The following is a 19,568-nucleotide window of genomic DNA, read 5'->3' as shown; positions in this document are numbered from 1 at the left end:
TATATTGCTCTTGTTTACACTAACAAGGGGTTCAGATTCAATTGTGTAGTCTGATACCTTCACTTCTTTATCTGTCTCCGGGCTTACAAGAGGAAAACTTCCACGGGTGGATACAACATCCTCAAATAAGCATGAGGGACCTGACAACCAATCACTCTGATTTAGGTCGGTTATTTCGAGACCACGGGTAGCCAGGTCTGCTGGATTACAATCCGTAGGTACATAATGCCATTGGGTAGGTTCGGTGGACGACCTAATGTGGTCTACTCTGTTACTCACGTAGACATGAAATCTACGCCTTTCATTATGAATATAGCCTAAGACAATCATGCTGTCAGAATAGAAATGCCTTGCGTCTACGGGTTTGTCTAAGCAATCTGTGATGGAATTACTGAGATTAACTGCCATCACTGCAGCACACAACTCTAACCTGGGAATAGTATGACCATGGTTGGGAGCTACTTTAGCCTGTCCCCTCACAAAACACACCTGGTAGCTTTTGGTATCACTAAAAACTTTAAGATATGATACAGCTCCTACTGCTACTCTGGAGGCATCTGAAAAGGTATGAAGATCTATCCTGTGAGCTTGAGACAAAGAAATACTAGCGAACTGACGATTGATGCTTATGTCCTTGAGGTTCCTTAAGGACGTTAGCCATCTGGACCATTTGGTATGGATCTTAGCTGGTATGGGTTCATCCCAACCACACTTTAGATTGGTTATCTCTCTTAGGAGTAGTTTCCCCACTATTATTACTGGAGCTAAGAACCCCATGGGGTCAAACAGACTGTTTACAACAGACAGTATTCCTCTTTTCGTCGAAGGCTTGTCTGAATCCATAAATTTATAGACAAAAACATCCCTTTGGATGTTCCATAAGAGGCCTAGGCTAGACTGCATAGGCATGGAGTCAGAAGTTAGGTTCAGCTCCTGAAGGTTATCAGCCAGCTCACTGGTGGCAAACTTTTCCAGCACTTCCTTACTGTTGGAAGTGATCTTGTGCAAGCGCAAGCGTCCTCCTTCTTGGAGTGCTGACTTAGAGTCTTGGATTAACTTGTAAGCAGTCTCTGCATCTGGCAGAGATGCTAACCCATCATCCACGTAGAAATTGTTCTCTATGAAATAGCGAACTTCAGGAGAGGCATTCTCTACAGACTTACGCAAGCCATAGGTGGCAATGGCGGGAGATGGAGTGTTTCCAAAGACGTGAACAGTCATCCTATACTCAATCAACCTTTTATTAGGGTCATTATCCTTGTACCAGAAGAATCTGAGGTAATCTCTTTGCTCAGTCTTCACTTTGAAATTGTAGAACATCTGTTCTACATCAGCTGCCACTGCTACAGCTTCCTGACGGAAACGTAGAAGAATCCCGAGAATACTGTTTGTCATATCAGGACCTGACATCAGCATATCATTTAGGGAGAACTCTCTGGATTTGGCAGAAGAGTCGAACACAACTCTGATCTTGTCAGGTTTCTTAGGGTGGTATACCCCAAACAAGGGAAGATACCAGCACTTCTGATCAGACTTCAATGGTGGTGCAACCTCAGCATGCCCATGATCTAACATCTTTTGCATGAAGGCCATCATATGCTGACGTTTTTCAGGCTTTGTGCTGAGGCTACGATGGAGAGACCGTGTGCGGTGCCACACAAAATCTCTATTATTACTGGTGGTTACAACATTAGGACGGAAGGGCAGTGGCGCGACCCAATGGCCACTTTGATCCTTGCGGAACTCTGAGTTCATGACATCTAAGAACTTCCTGTCTTCAATCGACAGGGCAATCTTGTCATCATCTTTGGTTACTTTGAACAAATCATCCTTTACTTCAGAGACGTGAATCTGGTTACCACATGGTGCGACTATAGAGGGACGTCTATCATGTACAAAGGATGTTTTGAAACTGCTAATGACAGAAGGCATACAAGTGCCATGGAGACACACTTCCCCCAATGATTGCCCATCCCAGACTGGTCTGTTGAGCTAGAGGGGCATTGACAGGTCCGATTCTCTGGTCAAAAATGTAATGGGCTGAAGGTACATCTCTACCAATGATGAGTAGAATCTCAGCCTCGGGGACTAGAGGCGGAATACATTCAGCCAGGTCGGACAGATGGGGATAGCCGCGAGCTATGGCAGGAGTGGGTATCTCTTCTCTCACATTCGGAATGCTGTCACATTCCACTAGCAGAGGGACATGTACCTCATGTGAGTTATGCCACGACATGATGGTGTAATTCTTGGTGGTGCGCCCAGAAGCGCCCGTTACACCTGCACAGGTAGCTAGACGATATGAAACCCGTTTGCTCTGCTTGTCAAACAAATCGAAAAACCCAGACCTTGCTAAAGAGCAATTGCACTGATCGTCTAGGATGGCATAACACCACACTCCGAGCTCTGGCTTACTTTCAGGGTAGACTTTTACCAAGAAGGTCTTGGCGCAGGACTTACTCATGGAGGTGGGGTTACTGCATATCAAGGTACATTTGGAATTGACCGCAGCGTCCTCCCCTCCCTGAGTCTTTACTACGGGGGTAAGAACATTAGGAAGTGGCACTTGGTTAGCTACAGGGGAGCGAGGTGTCTTATCTTGAGCAACCTCCCTTCCATGCTGTGTAACTGCTTGAGTAGAACTTCTCTTCGACCTGGGTTCATCGTAGTGTAAGGCAGTCACATGAGTATGGGCCCTACAGAGCTTACAGAATATTTTCTCTTTGCAGCTGGAAGAAGGATGGTTACCTTTGCAACATCTATTACACATACCTTTATCACTTAGGAAATCCTTCCTCTCGCTCACAGACATGGTACGAAAAACCCTGCAGAAATCCAAATGATGCACGTAGGCATCGTGGAAGATACAAAAACCCCCCTTTTCTGCCTTTCTTTGCTCATTAGAACTAGGAGCGCCAACAGACCTGTCAGCGCCCGTGGTCGACTTACTGCCCCCGGACAATGTGGTGTCAGTCTTCTTCACACGTACTTGAGGAAGCTTAGAGGGAGGTGGCTTCTCTGGTTTCACAAAACCGTCGGCACCAAAGTTTTGATAAGAGAAACATGGATCATTCTCGACCCTTGCCATCTCCTTCACAAACTCAATGAAGAAGGAGAAGGGTGGGTACGGCACACCGTGAGAGGTCCTGTAGTTCATGTCTCTGCCAGTCCACGTTTTCTGTATACAGGGTGGAAGTTTTGCGACAATGGGATTGATACCTGAAGAGGCGTCATAATAGGCAAAGAGTGTACTGTATACAGGGTTAGCCTTCAAGGCTTCTATCTGGTACAGGATGTCACACAGGTCGTATAACCTTAAGGTATCTCTAGGTGATATCCTAGAGAAGTTGGTGAGCTTCTTTTTAATCGAAGTCTCAACGATTGAAGGGGCGGCAAACCTGTCATCCAAGCGCTCCCAAATTCTACTGCACGCCATGTTTGGATTCTTGGCATTTGAGTTTCTGGTTGTACGGGCCCATCCTTTAGACTCAGGACCTAGGTACTAAACTAACAGGTCCATTTCCTCCTTACGTGAGATGCCTAACTCTTGCACGACTTCCTTGAAACTCTCCTTCCAAACAGCATAGTCTTCCGCAGTATCATCAAACGTAGACAGCCTGCTAAGAAGTAACTCCTTCCGCAAGAAGAACTTGCTCAAATCAGCAGAATTGGAGGTTGTCCCCAATCTAGGAGACGTACTCCGAGGAGGTTTTACTACAGGTTGTGACACAGAAAAGCTATGGTTAGCAACAGGTTGCTGCGCAGGTTGCACAGACCTCACCTTTACTTTCTCGGTACGAGGTTCAAAACTGAATGGAACATTGTTAGCAGGCTGTGAGTTAACTCTGAAATCAGAACAGGGCTTGAAAACAGGGCTTTCAGGGTTCAAGCCTACCGGATCCTTCCGACTAGCGGAAACATCAACTATACCACCTTGTTGTTCCACATATAGTTGGGTGCGGGTAGCAACTGTATCTTTTAATTGGTCCCAGTCACTGCACGTTTCCCAATCATCGTCGGCTCCTAAATGCCTAAGTTCGGCTTCGGCTTCTTCCAACTCCTTTTGCTGTGTCATAACTTTGAACTTGGCCTGCATTTCAGCCTCTTCTCTTGACCTTTGAGCCTCCTTGTCAGCCTTTTCTTTCATAAGCTGACCCTCCTGCTCGGCAAACTTGACTCTGATACGAGCGGTCTCCACCTTGGCTCGTTGCTTCCTTGCAACACTAACACTGGTGCTACTGGAACGACCTGACCTAACCGACCTTCTTGAACTGCCCTTCGTGGAAGGGGGTACACAAAACTCAGAGTGGTCGGCGAAGGATAAAGGAACTTGACTGGACTTCAGGTCATCTTGTGAAAACGGTTCAGTGTGGTGTTCCTCTTCCGTGACTTCAACTGAGGAAGAGGAAGCATAATTACTGATTACCTGACGAAAAGATGCCTGAAAATCCCTGTCTTCGTGCTTCACTGATTCAGCACGAGCCAGACTTTCTGAAGTACGTTCACGCATTAAGAATTCCAGATACCTTTTTACAGTATCCTGGTACACAGCGTGGGCCTTATACAACCAAGGACTATGATTCGGGTCCTCCAATAAGGCCTGTACTCCTTCCCTACTCGCCTTTACCCTCTCTTCATGCTGATCAGACGCTCTCTGAAAACCCTCTTGCCCTTTCGGCAGTTAGGGTCCTGAGTCTACCAGAGACGGGTCCTTCATCTATACTGTGGTTGGAAGACATATTGCCTAGCGAGAGAAACAGTGACAGACAAAAGTAAACGATAAGGAAGGCAAGGAAAAAACTCAACTTGAACGAAAACCACGGAGTACGTTACCACACTCCTAACTATACGACTATTTGGGTAGACAACAACAGATTAAACCTTACATTTGGTAAGGCACATTATTCGCATGCTCACATCAACATATGACAAATTTTTAGGCAAGGTAGCTTTGCCTTCAAAGGGAAAAAACAAATGCTTACAATACGATGGGGGTTTGTTATGTAAACACTGGTGGGACTTGGCGCCCGTACGTTGTTGCCACATCAACACCTTGCGTGCCGATACGATTACTAAGACGACACGAGATCACTACACTTAATCTCCCACATCGGCCGCTACACTTAATTTCCCGCATCGGCCACTACACTTATTTTCCCGCATCGGCCACTACACTTAATTTCCCGCATCGGCAACAACACAACACTTCGCATACACTCGCAGCTTATCGTTCGCGAAAACTAGCGACACATCAAGCTTGTTGTGGTGACGACGAGGCGAATCTAGACGTGGCAGAGGTGGACGGGGCGTCGTCGACATTCCAAGGATGGACCTGTCATACTGCTCCGGCTACCTTTTAACTCCTTCGCAGCGGCTCTTTTCATTCACCTCTTCACGAAAGCGATTTTCTTTCATTTCATTGGCAGGGAGCGCCAATGGCCTCACTATTCATTGTGGCGCAGCGAATTATTATGCTGCGCATAGGGGAAAACGTAACGAGTGCCCTCTTTCTGCGTTACGTAACGTAAACAAACGCGGAGAGGGTAAGGATCCACGGAGTACTCGGTGCTACGTTTATTGGCAATAGGAAAAACGACTTTCTCATCTTCACACAACAGGTGCTGCCATTGAAACTATGGAGGGGCAGACAGAAATTGGGAGGAAGAGTAGAAGTAGTAGATGAAAAGCTGTAAAACAATACAGAGTGGCGCTCGTTACTAACAGCTTTTATACAGAATTACAAAGAATCTGAACATGAAATACAAGCAGCTTAAGGCTAAATTCATTGTGACATACAAGAAGCGATATACCAGATCTAAAATTAATTCGGCTCAAAAACTTACTGAGTTGGCCGCGAAGGGAGCGGGTATACACCTTTAGGCGTTTCGAACCAAACTGGCGCCTAGATGTGTGACGTGACATCACAACAGCAACCGGTTCTTACACACCTTCTTAAGTCTAATTCTTTAAGTGAACATTGTACAAATAATGAGATGTTATCTTGCAACACAGCTTGCAGACAACTTACAAGGTGGGATTTTCGAAACAGAAGAGGCCTCTGCTCGAAATATACTTATAATCAAAGCATTACAAAAAACAAAATTGAAAACCTCTTCCGAGGGGAAACGAGCCTTACGACAAAAAATATGTAAACATGGGGATACACGGACATATAAAAAAGCCCCGTTACCTCTCGTAACGGCACAATTATGTTTTAATTCCTCATTCACATCCTTTAGTTCTCTTAACTGTCTTTTTAATTCTTCTATTTCTTTATTTAGGTTTTGGTTCTCCTTCATTAGTTCTTCCAATTGATAAACTCTTTGTGTAAACAGTGCAAGTTGACTGAACCTAACTTCCCATTGTTCATTCATTCTTGTTAGTTTTTCCTCTAGGCTTGCTAATCAGGGGAGGTTGTCATCTCCTCCCTCATTAAATCCATAGAAATAATTATCTCCACTTTCCATTGTGCTGCTCTCATCTATATTTCTAATTTTAAAATTTCTACTAATTTCTTCAACTTCACTTGTGTTGTCTGCGCATCTTCTGTTGACATTCCTTCTGATGTCTGGGGCCTGTTCATCCCCTTCCTCATTTTCTTCCATTTTCCTCAGTAATCCCTCCCCTTCTCCTTTTTCTTCATCTTCCCACTACACCATGAGCTGTTCCTCTTCCCTACTAATACAACACAGGTTTCCATTGTCGTTGAGATTCACAAAAACTTATTTTTTCCAACGTTCCATTCTTCGCTGTCACTTCAACTATCATGTATTTACCTAGTTGTATTTTATGGGAAGGGGAGCTATGCTCGTGGTGTCCTGTCTTCATATCTCATTTTATCTAGACTGTTTTTAAAATCGTGTATCATTTTTGCACACACCACATTCTCATCTAACTTGTTCCAAACGTCTATTACCCTGTGGGGAAAGCTGTTCTTTTTTAGGTCTCTTCTATAACTGTCTTGATTTTCTTTTCGTGTCCTCTTGTATTTCTACTATCCCATTTTATTAGATCCTCTCTCTCAATAGTTTCTATGCCTTTCATGATTCTATAAATAGTTATCAAGTCTCCTCTCTTCTTTGCTCTAATGTCTGTAGCTCAAGTTTTGCTAGTCTCTCATATGATAGTTCTGAAAGTATTGGTGCCAATTTTGTAATTGCTTTCCAAAAATTTTGTTTATATATTTCTCAGGGGGCATATTATTCATAATAATGACTCCCAGGTCCTTCTCATTCTCTTCAAATTCATTTCTTCCTCTCCCAATTTATATGATCCCACTACTCTTTTTTCCTTCTTCCAAATTCCATTATACTACACTTCTTAACATTGAATTCCATCTCCCACTTCCTACTCCATTCCCATACTTTATTGAGATCACTCTGTAGTGACTCACTATAAGGATTACAAAGGCAGAGCATGCCGACAGGAGACCTTTTGATCCATATCTAGGTCGGATGCAAAAAAAAATCATATTAATAATAAAATAAATAAAAACTATAATGATGTAAATAACAAATAAAATACATAAATGCATAGGTATAGTTAAAATAATAAACAAACAGGTAAATAGTAAATAATAATAAATTGACATATAACTAATAGTAAATGAAAATCAGACAGACAAATTATAACAAAACAAAAACAAATAATATATGATAAAGTATAATCATTACAGCATCTTAGGTATTTATCTAAATGATTCTTAAAGCTTCGAACTGAACTACATTGCACTACCTGTGCAGGAAGTTTATTCCATTCATTAACTACATGGTTGGCAAAGTTGTTTCTACCTACTTCCAAATTGAATCTATTTCCGGACAGTTTGAGACCATTGTTTCTTGTCTGATTCTCATTCAATGTGAAAATTTTGTCACTTTTGATGTCAATTCCCTTTAAAATCTTAAAGACCTGTATCAAGTCACCTCTGAGTCTACGCTTTTTTAGGGAAAACAGATTCATGTGCTTAAGTCGATTTTCGTATGATTTATTTTTGATATTTGGAATCAGTTTTGTGGCTCGCCGTTGTACTTTTTCCAGTCTGTCAATGTCTTTAATGAGATTCGGTGACCATACGGAAACAGCATATTCCAAATGTGGACGAACTAACGATTTATATAGCTTGTTAATGAGTGATGGACTTTTGAAATCAAAAGATCGAGCAGTCAGTCCCAGAATCTTATTTGCTTTCTCAGAGGCTGAAATACACTGCTTGGATGATTTGAGGTCGTCTACAGTGTTCACTTTTTTAACAATTTTGCATCATCCTTAAAGAAGCTCATATAACTTTGAGTTCCTTTATCCATATCATTAATATATATAGCAAACATTATTGGGACCAGAACTGTTCCTTGTGGAACACCACTTATCACATCATCACAATTAGTGTTTGTCTCTTAACACCACTCTCATTTTTCTTTCATGCAAGATGTCTTCCATCCACTTCAGCAGTTTGCCCTGTATTCCTCCTGTAGTTTCTAATTTCTTTAGCAACTTCTTATGTGATACCTTATCAAAAGCTTTTTTCAGGTCTAGAAATGCACAATCATCCCATCCATGTCTTGTATTACGTCTATTAGCCTTGAATAGAAGGACATTAAGTTTGTGACGCATGATCGTCCTTGTCTAAATCCAAATTGCCTTGGATTTAATACAAACATACATACATACATATACCAAGGCTTTTTTCCCCCTTTCAAGGGAGGTCGCCAAAAAGAAAAAGGCATAAAAACATTCCCACCCATTCCATCCCTATATACACTCCACTCCCCTCCACGCTCCCTCTTATCTTAGCACCTCCTGGATGACAGGTCATCCCTGCACCTTGTCCACTACCCTGGGTCAGAGGCAGTGTCGCAAGTCACAGCACATCCACAGCAAGGCTGTTTCATTAAATCAGCAACCCCCCCTCTCTGTCCCCCCCATGCAGAAAAGGAGAGGACGGGGAGAAATCCCTTTGGGCTGCATCAAATTTTGCTTACACATACTACCTCACCCCCCATCCCCCCACCCATTCCACCTCATGCATCACAACATCATCCATATACAACCATTCTCCATTCACCCCATTCTTCTGTCCTCTCCTGTCCTTCCTCAACAGACATTCCCCTCTTCCCCAAAGCCCCCTTCACCCCACCCATCCATCTCATTCTAGGACGTCCCGTCATGTTCACTCCCTCCACATCTGCCTCTTTTACTAGTCTTTCTTCACTCATTCTTTCAATGTGTCCAAACCATCCTAATACTCTTTCATCAACCCTATCTCCCAACTCCCTTTCCACCCCTGTTCTCCTCCTCACCTCCTCATTTCTCACTCTATCTAGCCTAGTAGCCCCCATCATACTTCTCAGACACCTCATCTCAAACACATTCAAACTCCTTCTCTCTTCCTCTCTTATGTTCCATGTTTCTGCCCCATACAGTGCTGTTGGCACAATCACTCCTTCATACAGTCTCCTCTTAGCATCCATTCCCAAATGTCTATTCCTCATTACACTTTTTAATCCACCAAGGTATTTACTCGCTTCTCTCAATCTACATTCTACCTCCACCTCCACTCCACCTTTTCCTGCCACATTTGCACCCAAGTATCTAAAACTTTCCACTTCCTCCAGTCGCTCTCCCTTAATGCTCACTTTCAGTCTACTGCCACTTTCACCCCTTGTACATCTCATCACCTTACTTTTACCCACATTTATCTTCAGCTTTCTTCTTTCACACACTCTCCCAAACTCTGTCACCAACTTCTTCAATCCCTCCTCTGATCCTGCCATGAGCGCAGTGTCGTCCGCAAACAACAGCTGGCTCACCTCCCACTTTTCTCCATTTTCTTTAACCATCTCCAATCCCTGACCCACCACCCTTGCATTTACCTCTCGCACCACCCCATCCATGTACAAGTTGAACAGCCAGGGCGATATAATGCATCCCTGACAAGTCCCACCTTTACCATGAACCACTCACTCTCTCCATTTCTAATCCTGACACATGCTCTACTACTCTCGTAAAAACTCTTGACAGCTCCTAGAAGCTTTCCTCCTATCCTGTATATCCGCAAAACCTCCCACAATACCTTCTTGTCTACCCTGTCATAAGTCTTTTCCAGATCCATAAAAGCCAAAAAACATCCTTCCCCTTTCCTATAGTTTTCTCACATATCTGTCTTACCACAAAAATCTGATCTACACAACCACTGCCTGTCCTAAATCCACACTGTTCCTCACCAATTACTCCCTCTGTTCTTCTCATAATCCTCTCAATCAAGATCCTCCCATAAGCCTTCCCAACTACACTTAACAAGCTAATCCCTCTGAAACTACTACACTCACACTTGTCCCCTTTTCCCTTGTAAAGTGGAACTATATAGGCACTCCTCCAGTCCTCCGGCACTCTACCCTCTCTCCAGCAAACATTAAACAACCTCACCAACCAGACCAGGTGCCTTACCTGCTTTCATCATCTTAACAACTGCCTTCACTTCATCCTTCCTTATTTCTCCTCCATTTTCCACACTCATCACAGTCATTTTCGTAGCACTTCCCACTGCAGCTATCTTTCCCTCCCTATCCTCCTTCACATTTAGCAACTCCCTAAAATACTCTGCCCATCTTCCTCTTACTGACTCCTCTTCCATTATCATCTCTCCATCTGCACCTTTTACCTTTTCTTCTCTACTTGATTGGATTTAATATGTTGATTGGATTTGATACGTTGTTTTTTTCCAAATGTCTTACCCATCTAATTTTGATAATTCTTTCACAAATTGTAGCAATAATTCTTTCACAAATTTTAGCGATTTAATACTTTGATTGGATTTAATATATATATATTTTTTCAAACGTCTTACCCATCTAATTTTGATCATTCTTTCACAAATTTTAGCAACCGTACTTGTAAGAGACCAGTCTATGATTAGTAGGGTCTTCCTTGTTTCCCCCTTTATATATTGGTACTATATTTGCTGTTTTCCAATCTTCTGGAACTTTTCCTTCTTTCAACGAACTGATACTTCTATCTCTTTCATAAGGGGACTTTCTCCTTCCACTCAATATCTCTAGGCATGATCTCCCTTGTAAACACCGATTTAAAATGCTTGTTCATAATATCTGTCATTTCTATTTCCTCTGTGTATTCAACTCCTCCTTGTTGTAGTTTCTCTAATTCTTGTTTGTTTTTCAGTTTGTTGTTTACAAATCTGTAAAATAGTTTTGGTTGATCTTTACATTTTTCTATGACATCTTTTTCATATTTTATCTTTTCTTCTCTGCACACTTGTACATATTCATTTCTATAACTAGTATATATTTTCCATTTTTCAATTTTTTTGTTCTTTTTTCCATTTTATCCAAGCTTTATCCCTATTGTCTTTTAACTCCCTACATCTTTTGTTGTACCAACACTTTACATATTCTTTTTCTTGCCTTTGTTTTGGAACATACTTTTCCACATCTATATAAATTTTTGTCAAAATACTCCATTTCTCTTCTACTGTTGTTTCCTCCTTGTGTAATCTTTCCCAGTAAGCTTTTTGAAAGGATTCTCTTATTTTTTATCAAAATTTGTTTTTTAATGCATCAATCTTCTCTTTCTATATTGTTTGTCTTTTTTTAATGTATTTTTCCTCATTTAGTTCCAGTTCAACCAATATGTGGTCACTTTTATTTAATGGTGTCTTATATTCAATCTTGTCCACTATTTCGGGTTCTGATGTGATTATTAGGTCCAGTCTTGATGGTTCTTCATTTCTATACCTTCATTTCTATACTCTTGTATCCATTGCATCATTGTATGTTCTATAATCATATCAAGTAGTACATTTCCCCATAGGTCATCTCCACCCTTCACTGTCCTCTCTTCCCAGCAGATTTCTTTACAATTAAAGTCACCCATTATAACTATTCTTCCTCCATCTTCCATTATCGTATTTAGTGTTATCCTTGTGTCTTGTAACATATTTTTGTGTTCTTTCTCTTCCCACAAAGCCGTTTTAGGAGGCACATAATTTACTACAAACTTCCTACTCTTCCCATCCTTGTCCTCCACTTCCATCATAATCATCTCTACTCTCTTCTTTCCATATGTGACATTCCTCACACTTATATCCTTCTTAGTCAGGAACATAACTCCACCCCCTTGTTTTACCTCTCTGTTTCTAATGCAATAATTATATGCACCATGTCCTACAGTGTTGGGTGGTAGTGGACCTTTAAATTTTGTCTCTACAATTCCCATTATGTCCGGTTCTTTTTCCTTCAGGTAATCATTCAGTTCGTTCAAGCCTGTTATTAAGCCATCTATATTTGTGTAAGACACTCTTAATTTTCTGCTATTTCCATCATGTTTTCTGTTTCCCTTCTGTTTTTCTTAGCTATGAACCATTTCTTCACTTTCATATTCACTACTCTCCAATAGAATTTCTCTTTGTCTGACTCTGTTCTTTTCTCGTTTTTTCCTTAGCTTTTAGTCTTTTTGTTTTCTGCTCTCTTTCCTCTTTCTTCATATCTCTTACCCATACCTGTTTATATTGATCACTGTCTGCTAATTTCCCTGTTTTTGCTAAGATATTCTCTGCTGTCTTTTGTGACCTGAATCCTTAATTGGTCTGGTCTTACATGTATTGTATTTCCCTAGTCTATATATTTCTTATATTTCCTTTCCTGTTTCTGGTTTATCTTCTTGAACTATTTCTAATATCTTATTTACTTTTTCCTTTTCCTCCTTTATTCTTGTAGTCCTATTTGGATTATACTTCTCCATCCCTGATATAATTACAGTATACATTTTTTTAACCGCTAAGTCTCTTACTATATTCTCCTTCTCTTTCATCAATTTAATTACTGTGTCCTTAGTTTGTTCTTTCATCTGCTGTTCCACTATACCTCTAAATTCCATTTTATTATTCTGTTGTACTTTTTCCAACCACTTACTTCTTTTGCTACGGATTCTTTATTCTCTTTATTATTCCTCTTTAATTCCTCATTCTCATCCTTTACTTCTCTTAACTGTCTTTTTAATTCTTCTATTTCTTTAGTAAGGTTTTGGTTTTCTTTCTTTAGTTCTTCCAGTTAATCAACTCTCGTGTGTAACTAGCATTAATTGGTTAAACCTAACCTCCCATGTTTCGTTCATTTTTTTAGTTTCTCCTCTAGATTTACTAGTTGGGGGAGGTTGTCATTTCCTCCCTCATTAAATCCTTGGAAATAATTATCTTCACTTTCCATTGTGCTGCTCCTATCTATATTTCTAATTTTTAGATTTTTACTAATCTCTTCGACTTCACCACGGTCATCTGACCCTCTCTTGTTGACATGCCGTCTGACTTCCTGGGCCCATTCATCCCCTTCCTCATTTCCTTCTGTTTTCCTCAGTAATCCCTCCCCTTCTCCTTTTTCTTCACCTTCCCACTACACCACAAGCTTTCCCCTTTCCTATTAATACAACACAGGTACTCCCGCATCGTTGAGATCCACAAAAATTGTAGATTTTCCCGTAGTCCAAACTTCATTCTCTCTTCGACCGACGTGTGGGTGTGTATTTACCTAGTTGTATTTTACGGGAAGGGGAGCTATGCTCGTGGTCTCCCATCTCCAGATCTCATTTTATCTAGACTGTTTTTAAGTTCATGTATTGTTTTTGCACACACCACTTTCTCATCTAACTAGTTCCAAACGTCTATTACTCTGTGGGGAAAGCTGTTCTTTTTCAGGTCTCTTCTGTAACTGTCTTTCTTGATTTTCTTTCCTTGTCCCCTTGTATTTCTACTATCCCATTTTATTAGATCCTCTCTATCAATAGTTTCTATGCCTTTCATGATTCTATAAATAGTTATCAAGTTGTGTGTTTGTGTGTGTGTTTTATTTTCTTATGGATATTATATATATATATATATATATATATATATATATATATATATATATATATATATATATATATATAATATCTATATATATACATATATCACATATATATATATATATATATATATGTATATATATGTATATTTATATAAATATATATATATTTGTATAAATATATATATATATATATATATATATATAGATATAGATATATATATAAAAATATATTTCCTCTCTTGCAGATTAATTTCAATGTCTACTGGCTTTCTTATTATTATAATAAGTATTTTTTATTTTAGAAAATAAATTAAGTGAAATGAGTAGTTTTTAGCTATATGAACTGATTTTTTTTTTTTTTTTTTTTTTTTTTTTTTTTTTTTTTTCAGAGAATACTTTGATTGATTCTCATCGTTGGACTCATAAAGGATGGCAGCCTATTCCTCGTAAGAATCCTGTTATAATGTGGCGTTGGGGATTGCTTCGACACAAGAAAATGACTTGGGCCCCACCTCTTATTCGCATTGATTATGTTCATCTACACAAAAATTCAAATTTGATGTTGGTGCACTATGTTCCCACAAGAGACAATGAATCAATGTTGGAGACAAGAAGTAAAATATTACCAGTGAGTATTCTGTACTTTGAAATTATGGAATTTAAATAATTGTTTATATCTCAGGTGCATACAGCAATGAATGAAAATGCCAAAGCACAGTCATAGCTATAGATTACAAAGGATACATAGGTATAATGTGTTCAGATTTATCAGTATGAGTTGAGAATTATATATCCAATAAGCTTGGGACTAGGAGTATTTTGGATTTAGGATTTTTTAGTTTTTGTAATTGTGTAATTCTCACCTACAAAATTGAACAGTTTTGATGTAAGACACTCAACATTAATACCACAGGCTTCCATGAACCTGCCCAGCCTCTCCCACAGATAGAAAATACACATATTTATCGAGTTTTTGGTTTGGTTTTCATGACCATGTGGAGTTGCTGGAAACCACCAGTAATTTCTGAAGTCAGGTAACATCTGTCACTAGTGTGATCCCCTGATTTTGGTAGAGTACATCTATTTTCATAAATTTCACCCCGTTATTATAGTAACACACACTTGTTTGGGAGCTTTGGACTTGTACAGGTGACAACCAGACATCTGTTCGATGTTTAGAAATACTTGTGATTAGATATTTATTAGGTACAAATTCAAAAATAGTTCTTATTCATTAGGGAGACATCTGCAGTTTGATCCAGTTTTCACCTGTCCTTCTTGTAAGACACCCACAGTTTAAGAGTTAGGTAACAGATGTTTGCTCCAGTGATGATAAGGCACCATTAACACACTATCAGTGTCTTTCATTTTTGCTCCATGCAGTGTTTATTCTGGTAGCATCTGCTGCTAATGTTTAAAATTTTCATAATTATCCTACGTAACACAAACTTCAGCTGATTTTAAGAAACCTTTTCACACTTGGAGAGGTGACAACTGGGAACTGCTCTCCTCCTCCTACTTCTTTCTGGTGGTAATATAGAAACAGCCCTACACAAGTACAACATAAACAAAACCAAAGTTTGTTCCCAAAGAGGACAGTGGGAGGTTCCAAGGACTATTGCCAACCACTATGGAGTTGTGGGTTTTCCACTTAGTGAAACCTGAGGCAACAGTCATTATTGATATTCTTATCATTCTACCAGTATTGTGTTTTAAGGCTATGAAAAACTTCTCCCACCATAGCAAGTGAATGCTTCTAAGTGCAAAATGTTTCATTGTGAAACATCTGAATTTGACTGAAATAAGTTTATTATATTGTATTTATTTATCTAGTTGTATTTTATGGGAAGAGAGCTATGTTCATAGTGACCTGCTTTTGTATCTTTCTGCATCCAGTTTGTTCTTAAAGTCTCGTATAGATTTAGCACTCACTGTTTCCTCATTTAGTTTGTTCCAGATATCTATCACTGTGTGGGAAGCTATTTTTTTCAGATCTTTTCTATAACTGTCCTTAAGTTTCTTCTTGTGTCCCACTTTAGTAAATCATCCCTATCAAGAATTTCCATCCCTTTCATAATTCTGTAGATAGCAAATCACCTCTTTCTCTTTGTTCCAGGGTTGGTAGATTTAGTTTATTCAGTCTTTGTTCATATGTCAAATTGGAGAGTGTTGGTGCCATCTTTGTTGTTGCTCTTTGAATTCTTTCTAGTTTATGGTTTTTTTTTTAACTAGGTGTTCATAGTGTTGCAGCATACTCTAATTTTGGTCTTATCAGTGTAACTAGTATTTTCTTTACCATTTCTTCATCCATGTAGTCAAAGGCTACTTGCATTGACCTCATTAAGTTAAAAGCTTCTCTGACTAATTTGTTGACATGTTTGCCTGGTGTCATGTCATTTGAGATAGTTACTCCTTGGACCCTTTCTAAGTTTACTTTTTTTTACTTCCTTTGTACCAATTTTATATTGACACGATACTCTAATTTTGCTTTTTTCAAATTCCATTATGCTACATTTTTTAATGTTGAACTTCACTTCACACTTTTGACTCCATTTCCAGACTTTGTCCAGGTCTTCTTGAAAAGATTTACAATCTTCCTCTGTGCTTACTCTCTTTAGTAGTCTTACATTGTCTGCAAAGAAGTTCATATAACATTCCACACCTTCATCCATATTATTTATATAAATAACAAACATTATTGAAGCCAATACAGAGCCTTGTGGAACACCATTTATCATATCTTCCCAATTTGAGTTCTTGTCTCTAAGTACCACCCTCATTTTTCTTCCATTCAAGAAATCTTTCACCCATTCCAATAACATTCCTTGTACTCCACTTATTATTTAAATTTTTCTCAGTAGCTTCTTGTGTGGTACTTTTTTTCAAAAGCCTTTTGTAAGTCCAAGAAAGCACAATCTGCCCAACTGCCTCTTTCTTGTATTATTTCTGTTAATCTTGAGTAAAAGCATATTAAGTTTGTGGTACATGCTCTTCCACTTCTAAAACAATTTTTTTCTGGATTTAGTATTTGGTTCTCTTCCAAATGTTGAATCCATTCATTCCTAAAAAAAAAAAAAAAATCACATATTTTTGCTAGTGTTTTTGCAAGGGATACCAGTCTATAATTTGTTGGATTTTCTTTGTCTCCTTTGTATATTGGTACAGTATTTGCATTTTTGTCATTTTCACTGTCAGTTTTTCTGCTTTCAATATTGTCTCTTCAGCTATCATCTGAGTCTTTAGTTTGATTTTCAATGGCCTATATTGTTTTTCCCCAGAGTGTGTGCCCATCTATGCACGTTGTTGATTTCCTTACCCAACTCTTCACCCTCATCCTGAACCGTTTCCAGTATTTCCTTTGCTATATCTTTCTCTTGACCCTCATCCTGAACCGTTTTCAGTATTTCTTTTGCTATATCTTTCTCTTGTATTTGTATACATTATGTTTTTCTTTGATACCATAAGCCAAAATGCATTTCTTTTTATCCACTGTGCCTCTCACCCAGTTTTCATTTTTTTTGATTACCTTAATTACAGTTTCTTTTGCATTCTCCTCTACCTGTTGTTGTACTATTTCTTTGAAAGATATTTTTTTATTGTCACATTCCTGTTTTCACTGATTTTTTATTTCAAGGAGATCTGTCTTGTTGATTGATTCTCCCACTTTTTCGGTCAATTTGCTCTTTGACCTTTTTCTTCAGTTCTTCGTTTTTGTTTCTGTCATCATTTTCCTTTCTTTTGATTTCTCTTTTAATCATAGTTCACCTCAGGCAATGTTGTGATTGCATGAGGTGGAATGGGCGGGGGGATGGGGGGTGAGGTAGTATGTGTGAGCAAAATTTGACGCAGCCCGAAGGGATTTCTCCCCATCTTCTCCTTTTATGCAATGGGGGGACGGAGAGGGGGGGTCACCGATTTAATGAAGTGGCCTTGCTGTGGATGTGCTGTGTCTTGCGACACTGTTTCTGACGTTGTGATTGCATGAGGTGGAATGGGCGGGGGGATGGGGGGTGAGGTAGTATGTGTGAGCAAAATTTGACACAGCCCGACACTGCTTCTGACCCAGGGCAGTGGACAAGGTGCAGGGATGACACATCATCCAGGAGGTGCTCAGATAAGAGGGAGGGTGGAGGGGTGTGGAGTGTATTCAGGGATGGAATGGGTGGAAATGATTTTATGCCTTTTCCTTTTTGGCTACCTCTCTTGTAAGGGGGAAAAAGCCTTGGTATATGTATGTATGTATGTATAGTTCACTTTTTAGGTTATTTAACTCCCTGATTATTTCCTCATTAGTTCTATGTAAGTTTGTAATTTCTTTGTGCAAGGCTCTATAATCTATTTTTAAATAAATTGATTCATCAAGTTGTTGATGTCTCTATTTCATAGTACACTGCTAACCCTAGTTTCTCTTTCTGTATCCATAGCTTTTTCTATTGCTACCCTTTCCCTTTGAAAACCCGAAAAACAGTGTTCTTCGGAGTATCGCTTAGACACGTTCTCTTTGGTATCACACCAAGTGGCAATTCCACTCTACTCATATCCAGTCCTTTCTCCATTGATTCATTAATTCTTTTGTCTTCTTTTTTTTTTCCCTCAATTTCGTGCTATACTATACTTTTCCAAAAACTGGATTTTAAACCTTACTGGTTACTCAAATACATAGCCATCTCATTCTGAAAATAACAACAAGGCATTTCCTTGATCCAAGTGACAAAGCACTAAGTAGATCTCAGTTTGTGTAGCTTAGTGTTCACTTATCCTTATATTCTTCTTTTCTCACCCCTGTGATAAGATATTTACATACATATACCGAGGCTTTTCCCCCCTTACAAGGGAGGTAGCCAGAAAGGGAAAGGCATAAAATCATTTCCACCCATTCCATCCCTGAATACACTCCACACCCCTCCACCCTCCCTCTTATCTGAGCACCTCCTGGATGACGGGTCATCCCTGCACCTTGTCCACTGCCCTGGGTCAGAAGCAGTGTCGCAAGACACAGCACATCCACAGCAAGGCCGCTTCATTAAATCGGCGACCTCCCCTCTCCGTTCCCCTATTGCATAAAAGGAGAGGACGGGGAGAAATCCCTTCGGGCTGCGTCAAATTTTGCTCACACATACTACCTCACCCCCACCCCACCGCCCATCCCACCTCATGCAATCACAACATCATCCATATACAACCATTCTCCATTCACCCCTGTCTTCTGTCTTCTCCCGTCCTTCCTCAACAGACATTCCCCTCTTCCCCAAAGCCGACTTCACCCCATCCATCCACCTCATCCTAGGACGTCCCCTCATGTTCACTCCCTCCACATACGCCTTCCATACCTCTTTTACTAGTCTTTCTTCACTCATTCTTTCCATGTGTCCAAACCATCCTAATATTCTTTCATCAACCCTATCTCCCAACTCCTTTTCCACCCCTGTTCTCCTCCTCACCTCCTCATTTCTCACTATATCTAGCCTAGTAACCCCCATGATACTTCTCAGACACCTCATCTCAAACACATTCAAACTCCTTCTCTCTTCTTCTCTTATGTTCCATGTTTCTGCCCCATACAGTGCTGTTGGCACAATCACTCCTTCATACAGTCTCCTCTTAGCATCCATTCCCAAATTTCTATTCTTCATTACACTCTTTAATCCACCAAGGCATTTACTCACTTCTCTCAATCTACATTCTACCTCCACCTTCACTCCACCTTTTCCTGCCACA

At 39.8% G+C, this 19,568-nt stretch overlaps 1 protein-coding gene across 13 annotated transcripts in view; it reads left to right on the top strand.

Annotated features, from left to right (window-relative positions):
- The window catches only part of LOC143039374 (uncharacterized), a 1,426,499-nt gene that overhangs the window by 780,026 nt on the left and 626,905 nt on the right, over positions 1-19,568 (top strand). For all 13 annotated transcript variants that reach the window (XM_076209287.1, XM_076209284.1, XM_076209291.1 and 10 more), the window contains one exon: positions 14,240-14,478. In XM_076209287.1, the coding sequence (XP_076065402.1) occupies positions 14,240-14,478 (239 nt within the window). The remainder of the gene's footprint in view (positions 1-14,239; positions 14,479-19,568) is intronic.

Source organism: Oratosquilla oratoria, chromosome 26, assembly GCF_046742065.1.
Source record: "Oratosquilla oratoria isolate Oo_2021 chromosome 26, ASM4674206v1, whole genome shotgun sequence".
In the NCBI taxonomy this organism is placed as follows: domain Eukaryota; kingdom Metazoa; phylum Arthropoda; class Malacostraca; order Stomatopoda; family Squillidae; genus Oratosquilla; species Oratosquilla oratoria.
This window is presented reverse-complemented; position numbering and strand designations above follow the sequence as displayed.